At 51.5% G+C, this 23,483-nt stretch overlaps 1 protein-coding gene across 3 annotated transcripts in view; it reads left to right on the top strand.

Moving 5' to 3' along the window:
* Positions 1–20,986, top strand: part of MAN1C1 (mannosidase alpha class 1C member 1) — a 124,832-nt gene extending 103,846 nt beyond the window's left edge. Inside the window, exons 7-13 of one of the 3 annotated variants that reach the window (XR_012511383.1) lie at positions 2,469–2,562; positions 7,372–7,487; positions 13,041–13,260; positions 15,845–16,017; positions 17,166–17,281; positions 18,260–19,085; positions 19,495–20,986. Coding sequence is in view for 2 of the 3 variants with exons in the window: in XM_010948058.3 (XP_010946360.1) it covers positions 2,469–2,562; positions 7,372–7,487; positions 13,041–13,260; positions 15,845–16,017; positions 17,166–17,281; positions 18,260–18,380 (840 nt within the window). In the remaining variant the exon portion in view is untranslated. Of the gene's footprint in view, positions 1–2,468; positions 2,563–7,371; positions 7,488–13,040; positions 13,261–15,844; positions 16,018–17,165; positions 17,282–18,259 lie in introns of all 3 variants that reach the window. The other 2 variants (XM_010948058.3, XM_045511454.2) reach the window with 2 other exon arrangements.
* The last annotated feature ends 2,497 nt before the right edge of the window (positions 20,987–23,483 follow it).

Raw genomic sequence — 23,483 nt, 5'->3', positions numbered from 1 at the left:
TGCCTGCTTTTTCCTCCCAGATGCCTGTCTAGCTCGTGCTGTCAGCAGGCTGGCAAAGTAATTTCACTCCACAGTAGAGGCACACGTCTGTTCCTTCTTATTGTTACTGGGCTGGCTATGGCCACAAGGGGTGCAGAGAGCTGGCATCCAGGCCTTCGTCCATCCTGACAGCTGGCCATTCCTGCCCCCCTGTGATACCCTCCAGGAGCAGTTCCTCAGTGTCACAGCCCTTGGCAGTCCCACTATCTGGAAGTGTCTCCATAGGTCTAACCCTAAACGCAAAAAAGGGAAATGTACACACACCACCCTCAGATACCACTTGTCCCTTCCTGAGTCCTGCCCTCCAAGAAGAAGGAGGCCCCCACTCCCCAGCCCTTCACTTTCCCCCAAATGTTAGTCTCTTAGAATGCCAAGGGAGCTGGGAGATCAGAGTCACACCTCTGCCCAGTGGCTCCCAGTTTTGTGTCAGCCAACCAGCCTGAAAGCATCACCTAGCGCACAGGTGAAGATTTCTGAATGTCGCCCAGGCCCAGGAATCTGCATTTTAAATAAGCATCCATGTGCTTTTTAGGACCACTGCTTATTCAGTGTGGGAATCCACCCAAGTGTTCTTAAGGTCGCTTCTCTGTGCTGGGGCTCACTACCACCCTTGAACAGCCCCTCATGTTGTCAGACCTCCCTTCAGAAGCTTTTCCTTATATTGAGGGGACTCTGCCTTCCTGGGATGCCCCAGCTCAACAGCTCATGCAATAAATTCAGTCCCACTTCTAATGGGTCTTATTTTCTGATCCTTTTTCCCGCCTCCAGGCCCTCCCTCCCCACAGCCTCCCTATTTCCACTGCTCTTGAGCCAGGCTCCTCTAGGAATGTCATGGCCGTGATGTTGGAGTGACACAAGGGCTCAGTCTAGTCCCTACTAGTCTGGAGATACCACTGCCTGGGCACCTACTATGTGTAGGGTACCAAATAGTAGCTCTCATTCTCCCATCAACCCTATGAGGTGTGTGTCTTCTGTTATCCCCATTTTACAGAAGAGGAAACTGAGACTCAGAGAGGTTCAATCACTTGTCCTGGGTCATCCAGCTGGTAAGTGATAAAGTAGAGACTGAAACCCAAGATTTTCCAGCTCTGAAGCCCACATACTTTCAAGACCAGATCAGTGTAACAGGCTTCAGGCTTTATCTCAAGAGTCCATCCACCTCTCTGTCTGTCTCTCTCTACATTTACATTCTCCAGATACTTTCATCCCCCATCATGCCTCCCACAGAGGCGATTATTGGCAGTCAACAAATTGGCCCAAATTCTAGAAGCGCTCGCACCCTCTGGGGGAGCTAATTTAGCCTGCTTCACTGCTCACCACCAAAACAGTTGAGAATAACTCAGGTACAAGCACACTCCTGTCCCTGATAATGGACTCCGTTAACATAAATGGATATGAGATCTGATGTGGCAAAGCAAAGTGCCGTCCCCTGGAAAGAAAGGTCTGACAGCTGAAAGGCTGCTTTTCCTGCTCCTCGCCTTGTAGATAAATCTGCGAGCATGATACAGTTCAGTCCCCGAGGGCCCTTCTGTCCTGCAGAGTCTGTACTGGGAGAATTTCGTGTACTGCCAGACAGCACACGCCGATGGATAATGCCTTCCTCCATCCCGCCTCTCGCCCTTCCTACCCCCAGAGGTTGCAAATCCAGCCTCTTGCTCCAGATGTGGTGACCTCTGCTACGCATTGCTGCATGGTCCCTGCCCTGATGCGTGTCAGACCTAGGGGCTGCTCTGAGTGATCAGACACACCTGACTCAAGTCCTGGCTCTGCCACTTAAAACCTCGTGACCATGGGCAAGTGACTGAACCTCTCTGAGATCTGGTGTCTTGTCTGTTAAACTGAGATAATAGTACTGTATAGGTAGTTATGAGGGTTGGAGATCATATATGGCTCAGAGGAACTGAGACATGTTAACAGCTGTTGTTATTGTTATTAAAACCCTGAGATACCTGTTAGGGAAACAGGAATGTTGAGGAGCCCAGGCTTCTCTGGAAAGTTTCCTACGGTGTCAGATAAAATAACGTATTACCAGGCTGAACCATATGAAATTGCCAGAGTTTAACCATTTCTGACCTATTAAAAAGGCAGTTTTGTCTAGCACTTACAAATGAGTTACTATCACTTATACCAGCCCAATCCTAAAAAGACTCGTCCCCAGAAGGGACACACAATGAGGAAGGGGTGAGGGGTGGGGACCGGCAGGGCCCCAGGCAGAGCAGTCAGTGCAGAGGTGGGGGTCATGCCCCACCTGGTACTTGAGCAACAGGGCAGGGCCAGCTCACACCTCCGGGTGGAACCAGCTGTTGGTTACTCCACTCTCCCTTCCTGCCTCTCTGGACCCAAACCAGCTGCCTCCATCCTCAGTGAGCTGGGAGTTGGCAGGCTTCCCAGGGAAAGTGAAGATGTGCCTGGTGTCCATCTCTCGGCAGGTCAGGAATATCCGAAAGGTCCTTAGGAAGATTGACAAGCCCTTCGGCCTCTACCCCAACTTCCTCAGCCCAGTGAGTGGGAACTGGATGCAACGTGAGTACCAGGCCGCTGCTGCCCCCTCCTTCAGCGGACTCCTGCCAAGCTTCCCAGCCCCACTGTGCGAGGCACCCTGGGCAGAGTGAGGAGCGATGCATTTATCAGAGCCACCTACCAGCGAGGCATTTGCTCGAGGCTCCTGGATACCACCTGCCTGCCAGACATCGGGGGGAGTATTCACTGCTCTCATCGCCCTTGTGACAGATGTGATGGCTGCCATATAGGAAGGCCCTTCCCTGTGCATCCCCTGCATGCTGGCTGTCTCCAGCCTTCCATCAAGGCTACAGCCTTCCACTTCTTACCATGCCCACTGCAGCCTCCTTCATCATCCCCCAAACTTGCAGGAGTGTTCCAGATAGATGTTTACTACAAAGGGGGCTCCGAGAAAAGCCATGCATCTTCTCCCAGCCCCTTTGATCTGGTTCCCCACCTCCAACTTTAACTTTTTAAAAAATATTTAATCAGATCCTAACTATACAGCAATTATAAAAATCATGAACTCATCACTGGTATCTTCCACCTGTAAGAATCAATCCCAGGATTTCCTGCTGTTCTATGTTCAGAGGCTTTTTTTCAACCAGACAATTGTGGGTCACCTGTGGATTCTCATTCACAGCCCCTAGTTCCACCCACTGAAACAGAAAGGGGCTAGGGGCCCCCAGGATAGCACCCTTGATAAGAAGCAAATCTCTGCCTTGGCCTCCTGACCACAGCCCTGGTCGTGTGGTCACAGCAGAAATTGGTGGTGGCGGGTTCTGTGGGTCCTGCCTCTAGGAACTTCCCAACACTTGCACAGAGCCCCACCTCCACTGCCTCTACCCAAACAAGGGCCAGTCTCCCTTTCCCTGCCTCCAACCCCATTTATGGCATCAGCAAGGGCTCAGGAGAAAGTAGACATTAGTCTAATCATTGCACAGCTGGGGAATTCACTTTATCTCTTTGAGCCTTAGTTTCCTCTCCTGCAAAATGGGAGAAGAGCAGATTCTTAATGTTCTTAATGTACCTTAGAGAGATGTGGGAATGATGATCAGAAGCTTGCAGGAAGCAGATTTCACTTGTCTTCCAAAGATGACGTGGGGCTGTCCCAAAAGGTAATGAGCGCCCATCACTAAAAGTATGCCCATGGGGCCTGGAGGGCCAGCTGGCCAGCCTGCAAATATACTGTGAGGAAGCTACAAAGGCCCGTCCTTCTAACCCAGAGCTTCCATGATCCACAGGTCCAGGAAGCCCAGAAAATTAGACCCAGGAATTTTCCTTGGTAATGACCTCACTCTTAAGGAGCCTCCTGTAAAAACTGCTTATAGAAATACAAAGTATTTTCAACCAAAACAGAGTGCCAAATTCCAAAGTGCTGGGAGAAAATGAAGGTTTGAATTACAGATTATGGCCACAGGAAGAGACAGTTCAATAACTGTTAACTGCCTTTAATTGCAAGGCCAGACTGGGTAAAGAGATAAACTGCCAGCGTTAGCTGCTCCAGGACAATGCAGCAAAACCCATAAAAAGAAAGAAAGGGGCGTGGCTTCCCAGCCTGAACAGCTACCTTGGCAAATTATAGGGGAGGCCCCCCAACCCGCTGACAAGCATAATTTTCTTTTCAGGCTGCACCAGGGGTCACAGAGTCAGTCACATATCGAAAATTGATTCATATTAATAAAATATGAATCTGAGGCCTGCTGAATTGCAGAGGGAAGGTTATAAAGAGCCCTGCTCATCTGGGCATCTGCCTTCCTCCTCCTCTGACTTTGGCACCGGGGGTCATCTCAGGTTTTCTGTGGTTTTCATTTCTTTTTACAGTGATTGTGTATTTTTTCAATAGATGATAACATTCCCAACTTGTATAAGCTAAGTTTGTGTTCTTTTCTCCCCTTAAGTCCTCTGTGTAGCCCATTTGCAACCACAGAAATTGCAACTTGGAGAGTCAAGGGACAACCAGGGCTGCATCCCAGCCCCAGGCCTCTGCTCTTGCCTGCTCCCCACTCCTGCCTGAAGCTGCACTTTAGGGTAACGGGAGGCCAGACCAGCCCGCCGCTAGGATTTCACAGCCAGGATTAGTCCACCAGGCTCCTGCTGGCACCACACACAGATGAGAGCAACCCCAGCAGAGCTGCCGAGAGCTCACAGAGCCACCAGCCCCTCATCTTGGCCCCTGGAGTGGCCCGTCCTCCTTGTCCACTGCCCGAATCCCACATCCTTGGCGAGAGAGAAGCGGCAAGTGCATTTTCTCCCCTGGAGCAGGAGCGTGAGCTGCCCATCAGCTCCAGCCTGGCGGCCTCCCCCAGCTTGATGCTGCTTTTCTGCCGGCAGATTCCCAGGCTTGTAGGGTGGCTGCCTTCTGCTGCCGAGTGTGATGGGAGTTGTTGACTTGGACAGAAAGAGCAGAACACACCTCTGCTCTAGGGCTCAGCACACCAACTGTGTGCCTTTCACATTTACGGATCAGGAGACTGAGGCCCAGGGAGTACTGGCTGGCCCTGAGCCAGTGGCAGATCCATGTCTCTGATTCCCATTTCTGCTCTTCTCCCCGTGTGCCCCATGTTGCCAGGGAAGACACTACACACACAATGGCTAGACGGCAGTGGGACCTCCAGCCGAGGCCCTGGGAGACTATACACATATCCCCAAGAGGCTGTCATGTCTCAGTCGCCTGTGGAACTCCTGCGTCCTGCCTACCCTCTCCTGCACACACCTGCCAGGTGAAGCCCTCAATCTTGTCACTCACACAGTGTGCAGTCACATGATGAAGTCCAGGTTTTTTGGCTTGGCATTCAAGGCCCTTCCATGCCTGCCTTCTGCTCATTCAGGGCTCGCTGGGCACCTGCTGTGTGCCTCACATGTGTTGGGCATGAATGTGAGTCATACGTGGTCCCTCCCCACAGCCCTTGTTGGGGACAGACTCACTAACAGGTGCTGAGAACACAGTGCTGGGAGCAGCCAAGGGCAAGGCTCATGCCCAGCAACGTGGGCCAGCTGCTGCTGGAAACCTCAGTGTTGTGGGACATGGAGGAAAGCCTTCCTGAGCTGAGGTGAAGCAGCAAGGAGGCATTAGCCACGCAAGGTGGGGAGGGGTGTCCCTGGCAGAGGATCATCACAGGTGAGCTCAAGCATGGAAGGCAGCAGGGAGGGAGATGCCAGCAGTATCTGGGGTGGAGGAAAAACAGTGAGAGGAGGCAGGCCCGGGAGGTGAGTGTGGTGACCATGCCCCCGGCTGTATGCCCAGCCAGGGCCCCTTCTGTGGAGGTTGACCCGCTCTGACCTCCAGCTCCCCCCGACCCTCCTCTGCACAGACCTCCTGCCCCAGCCGTGGACACACCATCCACATCCCGAGCCTGGCACAGGTCCGCCCCATCTCTGTGCTTGCCTCAGCTGTGTCCTCCCCCTAGGAACGGGGTTGCCAGGGCAGAGGAAGGGGGAGAGGATGCTGTGCTGGTTCCATCTTCTCTTGTCACTTAACGAAGTCCAGCCATACTCACCCCCTCCCGCGTCTCCCCAAGCTTTATCTGATCTGTTCCCATTTTTATAAGTGCTTGTTCCGTTCCTGAACCCCTGCTTGGCCAGGATTTGTTTATGGAGGGGCTGGCAGGGGCCCTGAAGGGCTGGTTTACTGAGGCGGCCTCCTGTCACCCCCTTTCCTGGTTCCCATCTGTCTTTACCCTCCGACTCTTGGTCCTTCTTTCTTCACACCTATCCTTTCTTTCTATCTGTTTTCATTCTCTGATTGACTGTGTAAAGATGCAGAAAGTGAGAGCATTACCAGCTTGGTGGCTTTGGCCGAGCGGTTTAGGCTCAACTTTCACTCTCCTCTTCTGGGAAATAGGGTTCATAGTGCTTACCTTACAGGATTCTTGGGAAGATTGTTAGAAATAATCCAGTAAAGTTCCCGGCCTCAGCAAATGGTAACTGTTGCTGTATTCTCAATTTCTTTCTCTCTTCCCCCACCCCACTTTCCCTCTCCTCTCTCTTTCTACCCACTCTTTCTCCAGAGGAGCTGAAAATCCTCTTCCCATTCCCCCAACTCTGCCTTAATCCACCCCCTTCCCTTCCTCTCTCTGTTTCTCTGCTTAACAGGGAACTGCAGTTTGCTTTTTGTTGTGTCTATTAAACGCCTTTATGTTTCACTGCTGTTAATTGTTAGAGTCAGTGAGTGAAGTGTTTCCTTGTCTTCTGCAATTAAGTGCTCCTCTGTCAGCCCTCTCTCCTCAGACAGCCCTGGGTGGGGACACCTGTTCACTCCTGGAGGTCCTGCCCCACCAGGGCAGAGGGAGGCGTCCTCAACCTGGTTTTCCCTCCCCCCTCTCCCCCTGCTCCTTTGAACTCCCTTTGTCCCAATTTGCTAAATTTAAACTCGGCTTTTTCAGAAGGGCTCTGTGCTCTGACCAACTAAATTAAGCCTCTCAGTGCTCCTTTCCATGGCCTTTTATGAACCTGCCCAGCATTAATTACCATGTTTGTCACCAGGTAATAAAAATCTCTGAACTTCCTGCTACCGGATTATCTTTTTAAAGAAATGCAACTCACTTACAGTTGATAACCAGAGGCCCTGCCGTCCTCAGCCTACTAAAGCCATGTGATTTATTGCAGCTGGATAAGCCTCTGCACTTTTGTGCAGGACAAGCGTGCTCAAGTCAGCCCTGGTTTCCCCAGTCGGAGGCTATGCCTCCCTCATCCCCTGTTCTGCTGAGGGCTTACAGGCTGAGGATTAAATGCTCGCTCCCCACCAAAGCTGGCGGGCAAGTCGTGCAGGGTTAGTCCCACCGGTGGCCTCAGCAAGTGGAGATCATGTTCCTGTCCTCTCTCCCCTCATAGACCACGTCTCGGTTGGAGGACTCGGGGACAGTTTTTATGAATATTTGATCAAATCCTGGCTGATGTCGGCCAAGACAGATACGGAGGCTAAAGATATGTACTACGAAGCTTTGGAGGTAAGAGGGCACCTGATTCTTCATGGGTGGTTGGTCATTGGCTCCTGGCTCTCACGTGGCCCCTGAGAGACCCCCACCCCCCACCCTCACTCCGGGTTAGCTGGCTAGAGGAACAGCCAGACAGTCCCCTCCCCAGCCTGGCACTTTGTACGCCCTATCTTGTGACTCTTCTCAAACACCTTGAAAGTAGGGCCCTGTGAGCGGCCTCATTTTACACATGCAAAACCAAGCTCTAGGAGGTGAAGTCATTTGTCTGAGGTCTCACAGGAAGCAGCAGGCAGTCTGATTCAGAAACCACAGCGTCTGTGCTTCAGGTGATGTGTCAGAGCCCAGAGCACAGCCAGACGGTAGGCTAGGAGCCCCCAAGTGAGGCTGCCAAAGTAAGACCTTCAGTTATCTTCCTGCTGAACCAGAGGTGACATAATTAGCACATCCAAGCTGGGAGGGGCCTCCAGTTCTGTGCCTTCTCATTATGTGGGTGGAAACCAAGGCCCAGAGAGGGGAAGCCACACAGGGCAGAACTGGAGGAGCTGGAGCTAGAGCCATGTCTCCTAAGCCAGCCCCCAGGCTCTCCCCCCGTCCCTCAGCAACCCTGGTCCGTCCATGGAGTGTGGGATGAACAAGGATGCTAGGCTCAGATGAGTCCCTCCAAGGAGGCAGGGGCTGTAGAACAGATGGGGAGTTGGTTAGCCTGGGCTGTTGGGAAGGGGCCTATGGAATCCCATCTGCCCATTAATAGATACCTTTGAGCCCAACTGAACAAAAGGCACTGGGCAGGCTCCAGGCCTTAGTTTCCTCAAAAAGTACATTGATCAAGTTGGATGCTGCCACCTTGGTCTAAGCCACTACCTTATGTCCCCTAAACTGGACTCCTTGCTTCCCCTCACCCTCCCTCTAAGTCAGTTCTTCCACAGCAGCCAGAGGAGCTGGAAATGCATGTCCCTCCCTTCGTGGCTCCCTTAGCTCTGGGAATAAACCAAGCTCCTCACCTCTGCCCACCGTCCTTAATCTGGGCCTGCCAGTCACCTGAACTCTCTCCCCTTTACTTTCTGAGCTCTGGTCCCTGCCTTCCCCAGACACATCAGACTCATTCCCACCTCAGGGCTTTTGTACTTGCTCTACCTGGAATATTAACTCAAATGGCTGCGTCCTGCTCATTGGTCAACTCAAGTGCCATTGAAATTAGCCTCTCCCGGCTTCTCGCTTTCACATACTTTAGGCTTATTATTATTAGTCGTCTTCACCCTTATCAGCATCTAAAATGATCATGTGTGCATATTTGTTTCTTGTTTATTGTCTATCTTCTTGAGCTGTCTAGAGCAAGGATCTTGTCTAGTCATTCACCCTGAATGCTCCACTCCCAAAACAATGCGTGGTACCTGCCTAGTACCTAGGAGTCATACAATCACTATTTTGTGAACAAACGGATGGATGGATGGATGGAAGGAGGGAGGGAGAGAAGGAATGAAGGCAAGAAGGATATAGATGGGTGGGTGGGTGGGTGGGCAGATAGATGATTGGATGGATGAGTGAGTGGATGGATGGATAAATGGATGAGTGAATGGATGGATAGGTGGACATGGGTGGATGGGTGGTTAGACATGGGTGTGGGCAGTTGATTGGATGGATGAATGATATACAACTACAGTCTGATCACATGAATCCTGCCAGGAATGGTAGTCTTTAAAAGAAGCACATTGGAACAGGCCTCCCAGGCCGTACACCCTTTAAACTGTGGGCTTGCTGATAAATTTTCCCTGCCCAGCTCCCTGGCACCAAGACCTCAGTCATGAAGCAGCTTCTGGGACCCCAGTCCCAGCTCAGTCCGGCTCAGCCCCATTCACTCTGAGCTTCTGCGGTTGAGCTTCAACTGCAGCCAGCACTTCCTGTCAGGGATTAGCGTTCAGGTTCAGCCAGTGGCAGGGTGTGCTGCCTGGAGAGGCCCTTTCTGCCCTTTCTGCCCTTTCTGCCTTCCTTGCAGAGTAAACATAAAGTTAACGAGCAGCCCGGTTTCTAGCCCTCAGGGCACACTGTAGTTGAGGCTTCAAGGGAAGAAATGGCCATGAATTATTTAAGGAAACGGGGAGCTTTATAGAAGCACTTGATTGAACAGGAGAGAACTCAGCTTTGCTCCTGCATTTGATCTCCCCAGTGAAGAGCCTGCAGTGTCTCTGACCCTGGATAAAGGCTGGGCCTCTGGCGAGTCTGGGGCTTTGAAGAATGTTCTGGTGGTTGTCAACCTTGTTGCCATGTTAAAAATCACCTGGGGAGCTATAAAATCCCAATGCCCAGGCTGCACCCCAACAAGGTTACTTCAGAACCTCTGGGCTGGGGCCCAAGCAACAGCCTTGAGAGCTGCCCCAGGGGCTCCTGTGTGCTGGTTAGAGCAATGCCCAGCTAGGATGGGCGTGGGGGGTTCAGACAGGCTGGCCGAGCACACCCTTGGGGGTCATGGGAGAGGGGGCAACGAGAAGAACAGGGAGCTCTTGTCCCCACAGGCTCCTCTGGGCAGGTATGCTGGGTGCCTGGTCTTATTTACCCGCTTCTTGCAGATAATGAAACCGAGACTCAGAAACACCCAACATCACATAGCAACAAGTGTCAGAGCCAGGGCGCAAACACGAGTCTCACTGACTCCAGATGCAGGGCTCCTGCCTCCGCTTACCAGCTGCCAGATCACAGAGGAGCTTGCTTGGCCTGAGGGCCCTCTCAGGAGTGTGCAGGTGGAGAGCCCTCCAGGAGGCAGTGGAAGGAACAGTCAGTGCCAGGTGCTGAGCCAGTCTTTGAATAGCCAGCCTCATGACCATCCCAGGAGTTATTATTCCCATTTTACAGATGAAGAAATGGAGTTTTCAGAAAAGTGAAATAACTTGCTCAAAGGCACCCAACTCTCAGACTGCAGAACTGAGATTCAAACTCAACTCTTTGCTATGCCTCTTGCTATGACTTTAGCCTTTTTACCAGTCAGTTGCCAGCCTGTTCTGTCTTGTGTTTTGCTTAGGGTTTTAGAAAGCCTTGGTTTTTTGTTTTGTTTTTAACCTTTGCATTTGCTTGTCTCATTTGTAACCTCAAAGAGAGACTGTCCTATCATTTCCTCTTTACTACAATTATTTAGCTTGAGGTTAACCCCAAATAGAAAGAACTGGTGGGAGACAGTCTTGAAGGTGCAGATTTCTAGCTGCAGTAGGGAGGCCTCCTGGGATCTCCCCGGGTGTCTGTGTTCTCTCTTAAGTGTTGACAACGAGTAACTAAACCAGGTTTCCGCACCCGGGGTTAGCCCTGCCACCCCTTCCCACACCAGCATGCTTAGCAATGCAGAGCAGCTGCAGTGGACTCAACTCTGCCCGGGAACCATGGCCCAGCCTAGAGGTGGCAGCTCTCTTGGCCTCCCCAGTGCTTCTCCCCATGGGGAGCAGGTGCCCTGACACGTTAACATGATCAGAGCTTCCCCATCTGCCACTCAGCGAGGGTCCTGCAGCCAGCCCACCAGCCTGGGCCTTACAGAGGGAAAAGGGAAAAACATATCAAGGAGCAAATGTTTGAGCATCTCCCACATGCCAGGCATTGGCTGGAGCTTGGTGGTGGTGGCTTCTGCCATCACCCAGCACTCAGAATCCTGGGAGAGAGACAGATGTTCCACAGAAACACATAAAAATGGGTGCACACACGTCAGAAGAGCACCATGTAGAAAGATAACAGGGTAGTAGAGTAACGGGGCTGCAGTGGGATAGATTGGGTTGTCCTTGCCAAGGAAGTGGCATCCTGGAGGGACCTGAAGGCAGAGCTGGAGGTAGAGTTGGGACAGAAGCTTGCAGGAGAAGCAGTGGTTGTGGCAAAGCCCTGAGACAGGTGGAAAATGGTCTTCGTGGCGGTCATGGGGCAGAGAACTTCTGTGGCCTCACTCTGCAAAGTAGGACCCCTCCCCAAGCTTCTGTCTGGCCCCTCAATTTGTTTCATCCAAAGAACTGATCACAAATCATGATTCTTGCTTCTATTTGATTTTGTTGGAAAGTCTCTGCACTTACAGGTGAGCTCCCTGAGGCTAGGTCCAGGCCGGTCTTCAGGGCTGTGTCCCCTGCCTAGAACACAGCGCTCCGAAAATTTCACTGAGGGAGAAGGGTGGGGGTGTGGGTGGCACATGAATGAAAAGAGGCCGATGTGGTTGGGGCAGGGGCAGAAGGAGAGAGGGCCAGGGGCAGACTGGAGAGGAATTATAATAGCCAGCATTTATTAAAGATTCCCTGTGCTGAGAAACATGCTAAGCTCTGCAGACACATCCAGTTTAACCCTCACAATCCTATGAAGCGGTTCATGCTCTTATCCCCATTTTATACATGAGGAAATTGAGGCACAGAGAGAACATAGAACCTGCCCAATGTCACACAGCTTGGATCTGGTAGAAATGGGGTTTGAACCAGAGGAGTGGGCTCCTGGGCGTCATGTTTGAGGCATTAGGCTAAACCTCAATATACAGATCAAGGAGTGCTGGACTTTTGTCTGAGAGCCCTGGGAAACCGTGGGAGTTGTTAAACAGGCAGGAGATGCAGTCTGGTCTGCTGTTTACAGAGTGCGGAGACCACGCACCCCCCCCCCAACCCGGAGAACAGCTTGGAGGGGCAAGAGTAGAGTCGGAGGACCAGTCCGGGGCCCCAGAGGCTCTGCCCTAGATGAGGACCCACAGGCTCATCGAGTCCAGCCTTGTGACTGTGTGGGTGGCTCCCAGGGACTAATGGCAGGGAGTTGGGGACACAATGGCCTGACACCTACACCCCCCAACATCCCGGGGGCCTTTTCCAACAGCATCACCTCTTGTGGGAGCAGCAGAGTGTTCTCAAAGCCCCTTGCCACCGAAAGGAGCAGCCGTCGGGTAGTGAAAGGACTGTGCTTGGGCATCTGGGGGTCCTTGTCCTGAGCCTGGTGTGTTGGGCGGCCTGGAGCAAGCCACTTGACCCCTTTGTCCATACCGGCCACTACAGCCCATGTACCTGACTTGTGGGCCTTGAATGAGGAAGCATGTGATAAGGAAGGGCCTGTAAGAGCAGCTCTTATTTTCTGCGGGTCCTTTTTGAGAAGCTGATCAAATATATGGACCTTTTTCCCATGAAAATACCTTCAAAGTGTCTCCTACAAATTTGAGGGTACTCTGGATCACCTCAAGCTCATCCATCCACAGGCCAACTGGGCTTCAGGTTCAGATTCCCTATCAGAGAATATAATGGAGAATGATAATGATTTTTTAAAGATTTTTTTCCTAAAAATATTTTGAATGTGGAAGATTTAAAAGTCTGTGTAAGAGACTTGCCCTGGGGAGCTGTCTGTGTCTAAGCCCCCAGCAGGCGCCAGGCCTCAGCTGGGTGAGTGGCAGAACCTCCCGCCAGCCCCATCAAGAACAGCCCCCAACCGAGGTCAGCAGGCCTTCTTTGCCTGGGATGGAGGGCTCAACAGAGCTGCACTCGCTGCTGTCTCCAGAATGTTCATTTTCCATCCTCTCCCTTCCCTTCTCTGTACCCTCCCACACCCTTCCTCCCTGCCCAATTCCCACCTTGCTCCCAGGCAATAGAGACCCACTTGCTGAATGTCTCTCCCGGGGGGCTGACCTACATTGCTGAGTGGCGTGGGGGGATTCTGGACCACAAGATGGGGCACCTGGCCTGTTTCTCCGGGGGCATGATCGCCCTCGGCGCTGAGGATGCCAAGGAAGAAAAGAGGGCCCACTACCGAGAGCTCGCAGCCCAGATCACCAAGACGTGCCACGAATCGTACGCCCGCTCAGGTAACCCTGCAAGGGGAAGGGGCAGCAGGAAAGACTGAGGCTAGACACCGGAAAGAACTGGAAAGACCTGCAGAGTGGCAGTGAGTGAAAGTCACTGGCCTTAGGGAAGCCTCACCTGGGACTTGACGCAGAATTTGAATGAGGAGTGTGTTATCCCCACACTGAGATTGTCACAATTAAAGGGAACACAGTTATGATTTAGAACTTTGGGTGTGCCAGGTGTCATTCACACCTGACACACATCATCACTGAACCTTGAAACACAGATGAGGAAACTGAGGCTCAGAGATGACAGGGCCAAGGTCCTATGTGAGAGGCACAGAGCAGAGGGCCCTCCAGGCCCTGAGGCAGAAATGCTGACCTCCTGAGCCTAACAAATTCCTTCTCCCTGAGCTCCTACCGCCAAATGTATCTCTGCCTTTCCTCCCTGGATCCCTCCCATTTAGGGGATCTCACCACCATCTGGCACCACCCTGTCATCATCCTTTGATCTAAGACCCCCAGAGAGCTTGAGAGCTTCTGGGTCATCCCCACCTGCACTCACAGCAGAACTGTCAAATGCAGGACTCAGAAGCCACATTAAAGAACATGAGCCCAACCCTGCATGTTACATGTGGGGAAACTGAGTCAACCCAGAGCAGGGTGGTGACTCAGCCAAAGCCACACTGCACCTGAGTAGCTAAGCTGGGGCTAGAACCCAGGTCTTCTGATGCCCAGCCCCACCTTGTGTGCTGCCTCTCTAAACGGTGCCCCTCAGAAAAAGCCCTAGCACCCGTGACCCCATAAGGGGCCCACTGCTCTGAGTTGTAATCTGAGCCTTGGTTGGAGGAGAGGACCCAAGTTTTGCAGTAAAAATTCCTGGCTCCAGTGCCACTCTGCCACTCACCAGGTGGTGGCCTCCGTTTTCTCATCTGTTCAATGGGGACCGTAACATGAGTCTCCCAGGTGAGGCAGAGGGTCCCACAGGAAGTACCTGGCCAGCCACCTTCAGCCCACAGCGTGGGAGGCGTTTCTTCACAGTCCAGTGAAAGCGTGACCGTGAGCGCTGGTGGAATCCGGAGCTCCTGGAGCTTTGCGCAGGAAGCCAGCCGTTTGCAATGGGTCCTTACAACTGGTCTTCAATTTCCTTCAAAGAGCTGTCTCTGCCAGCACCATAAACAAACAGGAAATCTCAGGAATAATAAAAAGCTTTCTATTTGTTGAGGACAATCAACCCAGACCATAAAAGACAGTCCACTTAATAGAGCGTGTTGTTCCAGCCAGCCTGGCTCGCCCACGGATGGCTGCAGCAGGCGCTCTTGCCCTCACCCCATTAGCAGCCTGGCAAAACGACTGCTCCCTGATGGCCAGGAGCAGCTGCACCCTTTGAGAGGATCAGAGGGGCTAAGGTCTGCCTAATTCCGCTTCAGGAAGCCCTCCATAAGAGAATAGGATGTCCTGCAAAGCTCCAATCTGAATCTTGAGGAAAAGCAGCCCAGGATCTCTAGGGGTCCTGAATCCTGATGGGTGGTGGGGGGCACGAATGAGGACCAGGGCTGGGCCCTCAGCTGACCTGTAGGATGTGAAGGCATTAGAGAAAGAACGATCGGACCCACATACCCTAAATTTGGGGCCTAGTGAGTCAGACCCAGAAGAGAAACAGAGGACAGCCTGGGGGAAGGGCATCAGACAGATCCCAGGTCACATCCCAGCTCAGCCACAACTTGCTGTGTTACCTTGGACAAATTACATAGCCTCTCTGACTCTCAGTTTCCACATGTGTGAGAGGGAGATAACATCTGCCTTACCAAAATAACATTTTTAAAGTTTTGATATAGTGTACGTAAAACACCCAGCACAGCCCTTGAAACCATAAATGGTGGCTGCGGTGGCGGTGATTGTGGTGGTCATTCCAGAAAACAGGAACAGCAGCAAATTGTCCAAAAACAAACAGTGACAACAACAAAGCCCAGACCTCATCAAGGCCTTTTTTATTCAGCTCCCTCTGCCCGAATATGTCCCTTCTGGGCAAATCTTCCCTCATCTTCACCTCAGCAGTCTCCCAAACTGTCAGCTCTGGAACGCTGGTTCTGGGAAGTGTCAGAAGCAGTTCCCAGAGAAAGGGGATCAGTTGAGAAGTTGCAAGTTAGCAAATTAAAGGGTCTGATAAGTCCTGCAGGCAGGAGACCTTCACTTTGTATAACCCACTGCTCCCCAAGTGTGTTTAAACCTGCAACCCTTTCCTGGCTGAGCTCTGGTTAACATCTTGCAGAGCTAATGTCTCAATACACAGTTGGGAGAACCCCACCCAAACCTTTGTCTCCCTGGACTGCTGGGAAGTTCATTTGGATTCTTGGGTTCTAAAACTATGAAAGTTTTGAGGCCTCAGGGTCTTGCTTTGGCCAGCCTGGACCAAGAGGGGAGCTGTGCAACTGCCAGGCTCGGCCTCATTGGGCAAACCACGCAGGCCCACCCCATGCCAGTCCATCATCAACCAGCACCCCAGCCAGGTCTCCCAGACAACGTCCATCTCTCCTGGGACAGTGGATCCTGAGGAGCAGGAGGTGGGAGTTCTGACCCAGGCTCCGGATTGGTCTTTCCACAGATACCAAACTGGGGCCTGAGGCCTTCTGGTTCAACTCTGGCAGAGAGGCTGTGGCCACGCAGATGAGTGAGAGCTACTACATCCTGCGGCCCGAGGTGGTGGAGAGCTACATGTACCTGTGGCGGCAGACCCACAACCCCATCTACAGGGAGTGGGGCTGGGAAGTGGTCATGGTGAGTGGCAGGGGGAGGTGCGTAAACTGGTGGCAGAATTCACAGTCGGTCAAGCCAGGCTGGCATCTGGCTAAGATTCAGAGTGCAGAGGGTCAAAGTTTGGTTGCAGAGCCAAGAGTCCCCAGCTGCGCAGAAGCAGGCCAGGAACTTGTGAAGAGTGTTCTGAGTGCCCAGTAGCTTTTGGTGCCTGTGCCAGTGTCAGAAAACTTAGAGGGGCAAACTCAGGGTGACAGCCAGAGGCAGCCCAGCACACACGTGGTCACTGCTTTTTGACCCTGGAGCCTGGACAGATGACTTTAGATTTTCCCTCTCAAACAGGAAAGGGCTGCTGGCTCACCTCCCTCTTCCCAAAGCCAGACCATCCCTGGGCAGCCCCATCCATCTCTGTGCTCTGCCCCCACCCCCATCCACTCTCCCCTTTGGTGTAGATGTCAAAGCCAGGTGTGGGGACTTCAGAAGGTTCTTTGATGGATGCTGAGCCTTCTTTGTTGTTCTCCCCTGGCCCACTGCTCTCGGAGGAACAGACTGTCCTGGGGAGAGCCCCACACCCAGAGCACCGTACTCAGCTGGGCATGGGGCCTGCTCAGGTTCACTGACATGTTCATTGGCCAGGGTCCCCCTGCTTTCCTGAAGACCCTGTTTCTTGATTGAAGGCCGAGCATTTTGTGCTCCTGGGCCCCACCTACAGACCCTCTGTGCGTAAAAACTGAATTTCTATACAAAAGGCAGACACAGCCTCTGGCCCAGGGACTACATCTCTACAGGGAATCCCTAGGACGTGCCAAGTCCAGTCCCCAAATCCCAGCCCACGAACATCACCAGTGCCTTCCCTGACCTCTGTCCACCACTGTGGGTGAGTCTGCCAGGTCAGTCTAGTCTCCCGAGAGGCAGAGAAGCTTCCTCTAAGTTCACACCAGGTGAAGAGCTCAGGGCAGGCGGGGACTGAGTTCTCGGTGTGGATCCAGGGAGCATGGCTCCTCCAGCTCCGGGCAGGGCAGATGAACCCTGAAAGAGTAATTCAACCTGCTGCTTTCACAAGTGCCGGATCCCCAGCCAAGGGTGGGGGGGCCTGCCTGCCCAAGAGCTGGGCAGGCACAGGTCTTGGGGAGCCTCTCTCCTGACACCAAAGCTGCCTTCCTTTCCTTCAGGCCTTAGAGAAATACTGTCGGACAGAAGCCGGGTTCTCCGGGATCCAAGATGTATACAGTAAGGTTCCCAACCACGACAACAAGCAGCAGACTTTCTTTCTAGCAGAGACACTAAAGTGAGTTGGGGCTTGGCCGGTGTCCTTCCAAGAGGGCAACTCAGGCTCTTCTTGGGTAGGGGGCAGTCAGCAGTCCCCCCTTCACCAGCAGTTAGAGTCTGTTGTCCCAGGAGGAGCCCCAGAGGGATGGGGGTTAGGATCCAGAGGGTTATACCATCAGGGGTAGGCCTTGGGCCAGGCCAGTCTCTCCACTCAGAGAGTGAGACCAGGTTGGACCCAAGGCCCCTAAGCATTTGCTGTGTGATAAGCTAACTTCTTTAACCTGTCTCTTCAGGTTACTTAAATTCCCTGTAACTCTTTCCTCATCTGCAAAATGGGTAGAATAATAACCACGATGGTGTCAATACTAGTCACTGCTGCTGCCTGTCCCTCGGCAGTTCTGCCGCTGCACGGGGCCCTCACTTCCTTGTGATGGAAGTTGGCCTCCTCATTTCCTCGCTGTTCCCCCAAGCAATCCCCTTGTGCTTAAGTCCTTGAGAATGGATTGGAATGGTCTGTTCTTTCCATTAAAAAACCCAATGGCTGGGAAAGCTGGAGGTCTGGAGTCACAACTCCCTGTTCGTTTTAGAGCCCGAAAGTCCACTTGAGTGTCGAGGCTCCTGGAACGTGAGCAGGCAGCCCAAATACCGGTGCAGTACTCAGGCTCCCCCTGCAAATAAAAGAGAGCCCAGGCCGTAAGGGGTCCTAACAGGTGGGGAAAGTACCAGAATGAAGCTGGTTGGGCGGGAGGTACAGAGTAGAGGCTGCGGGCAAGGCCAGGATTAAGCCGGGTCTTTCTGCCCAAAGCTCAGTGCTCCCCTCGGTGCCCACAGCTCCTTCCCAGAGACCTCTTGCAGGCAGATTTGGGATCTCTGACCTCCCTGCACCCTTGAGAATGGGCCTGTCCCAGGGGCCCCCAAAATTCATTCCCACCAGGTACCCCCTTCCCTGGAGTGCTGACAGGCTGTGTCTTGCTCCCCACCCTCTACCGGGGCACAGGTACCTCTATCTTCTGTTCTCTGAAGATGACATGCTCTCCCTGGAAGACTGGGTGTTCAACACAGAGGCCCACCCACTCCCTGTGAACCACTCAGACAGCTCTGGCAGGGGTGGGGGCTGACCCGACTCCCTGCTGCTCCCTGAGATGCCTTTTCGGGATTTGGGGCTGTTCTCAAAGGGACTGGGAATGTGGTCCCTGCCTGGCCATCCCAGCAGATGTATTGGACAAGCAACTTCTTTTCCTCTGTGAGGAGACAGGACTTGGAGATGCAGCAAGGCCACGCCAGGCCCAAACATTCCTTTCCACAGAGAATTTCTGTGAAGCCCGATCACTTGCCATTCCAGGGCCACAGCACCAGAGGTTTGTATTGCAACCTTGTGTATTTGATCCACTTCCTTTCGTTTTGAGGGTTTTTTTGGTTTTTGCTTGATTTGCCTTTTCTCTATGGTTATGTTTTATCACAGATTAAAAATATAGTTTTCAAAATCATGCGTTTTCAAAAACAGTATCATCCCAATAAACTAAACCTTAATGTGTTTGCATACTCACACAAAATTTTGACCCCATTTTCTATATTTGAAATTCCTTTTGCCCAACATTTGTGTCATTTACCTTATAATTTGAGGAGGGGGTCCCCTTTGATTTGGGCCGAAGTATTAACGAATCACTAGTGCTGTTTTCATTACTGTAATGGAAAAATCTGTAAACTTACAATAAAAGAGTTTATTGAATAAGAAATACAATTTGGTTCATTGCAGATCAGTGACTCCTGGGGAAATCATCGCAATATTATCATCAGAATAATCAACCAGCAGTTGATTTAAGGTATAATTTGGTAAAGATGCCAACTTCTATCACTTTCCCTTAAATTGGTCCTAATATATTTAGGAGGGATAAAGCCAATCCTTAAATAGAGTTGGATATTTATACTTACATCAAGGCTTGGAAGAAGCCCAGAAAAGGGCAGCAACTTGCCTGAGGTCACACAGCCAGTTAAGGCAGAGGTGAACCGAGCCCCTGTTGTTTGTGCACCACCCCAGTCCTGTGTTCATCTATTCCATCATTCAGCAGATACGTCGTGAGTGCCTGCAGGGGCACAGACACAAGGCTAGATGCCAGGGACACAGCTGTGAGCAGGACAGTCATAAGCCTCGCCCTCAGGGAGCATACAGTCAAGCAGGGAGAGACAGACCTTAAAGTAAAATGACTGCAAGTTACATGAAATGCTCCACAGGGGACAAGCGGGGCTGAGGTACTAATGCCTGGACCTACCTTAGGGGGTCAAGGAGAGCCTCTCTGAGCAGATGACCTTTAAGCTGAGACCTGGAAGGTAAGAAGGAACAGCAGGAAGAGTATCCCCCAAACCCACTCCCCGGCCCCCAACCATCACCCCAGGAGGAGGCCGTTCTGCAAAGCAAGGAGTTCAGGCCCCAACAGTGAGGGGAGAGCTTCCTCTCCGTCACCCTCACTCCTTTGCAGCATGTACATGTGGCTGACTTCACAGGGCAATTCCGAGTCCCTCCTCAGACTCAGCTGCTTCATTTTTGCGTGTTAGTAAACTTAAGGAGCCCCGGGGATGCTGGAACCCTGGGCCAGGTGACCTGGCTTTAAGCCTCCACTGTGGGAACCTGGGCGAGTCACTTGTCTCTCTGGGCCACTCCTTTCCATCAAGTAGAGGGCAGGCCCTCCACCTCACAACGAGAAGCTGCCGGTGCCCTGGGGTGTGAGAAGTGCTGCGGCCTTGTTCTGGAGACTCTGCGCGCTTCCAGCCTCCTCTTAAGCAGCAGTCAGAGCTACAGGTGAGCTGTCCACGTAGCAGGAGCCCTGGTGTTTGGTCAGTAAGTTGCTACCTGAACCCAGCAAATCACTTCAATCTTAACAGGCACCAAGAAAGTGGCTCCAGTGACCTGCTTGGGCCCATTTAAAAAAAAAAAAAAAAGGCAAAACAAACAAATTAATTACACAAACATTATAGAGAGATGAGGAGTATCTTTATGATAAGCAGAAAGAAAAAACATTCACCTTCCTACCCTCCAGAATGGATACTGTTACGTTTTCTTCTAGATCTTTTTCTATGAATGTTCAGAATATATTTTTGCAAACATGATATTATCCCTGGCAACCTGTTTTCTTATAATCTGTTCTCCACTAAACTATGTATTGTGAACGTCTCTCCTTGTCAACATACATTAATCTCACTGCTGTCCCTGGCTGTGTCATACTCCATCATGTGCTGTACCATGCTTTCTGGATCTAAGCCCCTCCTGCTGGGCATTTGGGTTTGTGTCCATTTGGGTTCTTAGTTACAAATAATAGATGACAACTCTGCCTAACTTAAGCAAAAAAAAAAAAAGGATATATTAAAATGCCTTGGAGTGGAATGCCATGGAATCTCAGGAGAGTGAACAGTCAGACCTCTGGAAGGACTAGGAAGATGACTTGGTCAGGGACCCAGGCTACCAAACTCAGTGGGCAGCCTCCCAGGTACCACCACCAGGACAGGTGAATCCAAATGTTTGCTCCAGATCCTACTGTCTCCATTCAAGGACATGAGCTTCCAAATGACTTGGTCTGAGTCATGTGTACCCAGCCAAGAGTGGGGCGAGGCATCCTGACTGACAGACCCACCAAGACACCATGCAATGGACAACAGGCTGTTTCCTGGAGGAATAAAGGGATTTGCTACCAAAGTAACAGGCCTGCCTGCTGGCTCGGCAGAAACAGCACGACTGTTCTCATGCATGGCTTTAATTTTTTCGGCATCATAAAAAGAGTTATGAAAGCAAGCTGGACCCTCCCCCTTTTCCCTGGTACCATTCCTTGGAGTCAACTCCTGGAACTGACTCTCCAGGCAAAGCCACTTTGCATTTCCCCAAGGCCCCAGGCTCCCCCTTGGGCCCATGTCGCTGTTCCCCTCTCCTCCCCACAGCATTCTTGTCTTCTGCATTATCGCTGGGAGCAAGTTGTAAAAATGATTATTTTAAAATTCATCCTCCAGGAGGGCGCTTGCAGGTGGAGAAATACCATCCTTTTGGCAACTTAACTCCTTTCGGGGATAAAAATAAGTTAAGACCCAAGGTAGGCTGAGAGGAGAGGGGAATTAAGGGATGAGTCATCCTCATTAAAGGAGGAGCTGCAGAATCCAAGCTCTGGAACCACTCCCTCCTTCCCCAGCCGGGGGCCAGCAAGCATGCTGCCAGTCTCATTTTAAGCCTCCTCTTTGCCCTCACTGTGCAGATAGAACCACATTTTTCACTTGTTTTTTCATGGATGGGCTCGATGCTGGTTCCTTCTCAGAAAGCTTCATTAGCACCTGGCTCTAGGGACTGGGGCCCGCAGGGCATCATGTCCCTGGGAAGGGGAGACACAGTCCTTTGCCAGATACCACCTTTTAAAGACTGTGTTTGTTCAGACTGGCTTCATACACTGCATTGTGTCTTCAGCAATTTGCAAAGTTCAAAAGCCAAACACATGGGAAAGAAAGGCAAAAAATAGAAAATCTGATTTAAAGGCAGCATCGCTGAGATCCAGGATGTGATGCTCTGTTCTGCTCTGTTTGCTTTGTGGAGGTGACCCCATCGTGGTTAGAGAAGGTGCTGGAGATGGGGAATGGGCCAGCTCCCCCCAGCTCCTCCCTGGGGGGCTCTCCTTGGGGATATACTGATTGATCATGTGGCGCAGAGATGCTCAGCCCTCTGTGACTCATGCTTAATCACACACTACTCGGGGGACGGGGCGCTGATGCTATTTTTTGGTATCCAAAAATATCTAATCGGTTTCCTATATTTGGGACAATATTTTGATCCAGCTCAGCCTGCCTCTTAAGCCAGGGCTTCTCAAACTTGAATGTGCACCTGAATCACCTGGGGATCTTGTTAAAATGCAGTTTCATACTCAGTGGGTCTGACACAGAGCCCGAGAGTCTGCATTTCTAACAAGCTCCCTGAAGATGCTGATACTGTTGGTCTTGGACCACACTTTGAGTAGCATGGCCTCAGCTAATGGTCACTCTTTTGGTTTCTGCCCTTTATTTGCACCCCTGGAGTTGTGGCCTCTCCAGAGTAATGTAGAGGGGTTTGGGTGTGGGGATGACATCTATAGGTACCTTGGCTGCAGAGGGACCTACCTCAAAACAGGTGTCTATCACCTGGACCAGTGGCGCCCCCTCCCCAGGACAGTCAGAGATAAGACAGGAGCAGCCTCGTTGGTGGCTTAGAAGAATGTTGTCCAGTAGAACTTTCTGTGATGACGGAAATCTTCTAATCCCTGCTGGCCAACAGGATGGCCACATGTGAATACTGAGCACTTAAAATGTGGTTAAGTGCAACTGAAGAACTAAATTTTTTATTTTATTTCATTTTCATTAAATTTAAATAGCCATGTGTGGCTGCTGGCCACTGTTCGAACATTGTAGTCTTAGAACTTAGAAAGCCAGTCCTCCACATGCTGACTCCCCACCAGACCCTCCGCCACCTGCATCATCACAGAAAGAATCTTAGCACAAAATATATTGTTTGGAGACCCGAGGATTTGCTTGAACGTACATGGTTATTTTTATGCACATTCTAACCTCTGTTTTCTGCAAAATCCCCTCGTTCTTGTTTTGTTTTATTTCTCACTAACTTTATCTGCAGATGGGCGTGCATTTGGCCAGGTTGAAGATAAGAAAGACAGGATGGCAGGACACAGAGGAGAAGCACAAGCTGAACCCAAGTGGACCCGGGTTCAGGTCCACCCTGCCCTTTCCCCGGGCTGTGTGACCTTGGGCCTGCCCCTCATCTCTCTGAGCTTCTGCTTCGCCACATGTGGAACAGGAGGGTGGTTTCAAGGGTTAATTGAGCCCCCAGTGAAGGACCTCAACACACAGAGTGATGATCATTATTACTAGTTTGTGAATGTTCTTCGTAAACTATAAAACTTGCGTAAATGTGAGGCAAAACACGGCTGTCAAAAATTCTTTTTTTTAAACAAAATGCTATGAAACTTGGAGGAAACTGCATCAACCAGGCCCAAGAGACAGACGAAACTCTCAAAGCAATAAATCTGAACATTTCCTGCTTTTCGCATAGAACAAGCAGATTGCCATTAGCCTTGAATCTGCGAAACTGGAAAATTGGGATGAAGATTTGTTGGCCATCCAAGGGCTTCCAGGGGCTGGCATGGTTTGGAAGGATGCTCAGGGCTAGAGGTCTGAAGGAAGATGCTGAGAGCTTGTCCAGGAAG

The sequence above is a fragment of the Camelus bactrianus genome, chromosome 13 (assembly GCF_048773025.1).
Source record: "Camelus bactrianus isolate YW-2024 breed Bactrian camel chromosome 13, ASM4877302v1, whole genome shotgun sequence".
Classification (NCBI taxonomy): domain Eukaryota; kingdom Metazoa; phylum Chordata; class Mammalia; order Artiodactyla; family Camelidae; genus Camelus; species Camelus bactrianus.
This window is presented reverse-complemented; position numbering and strand designations above follow the sequence as displayed.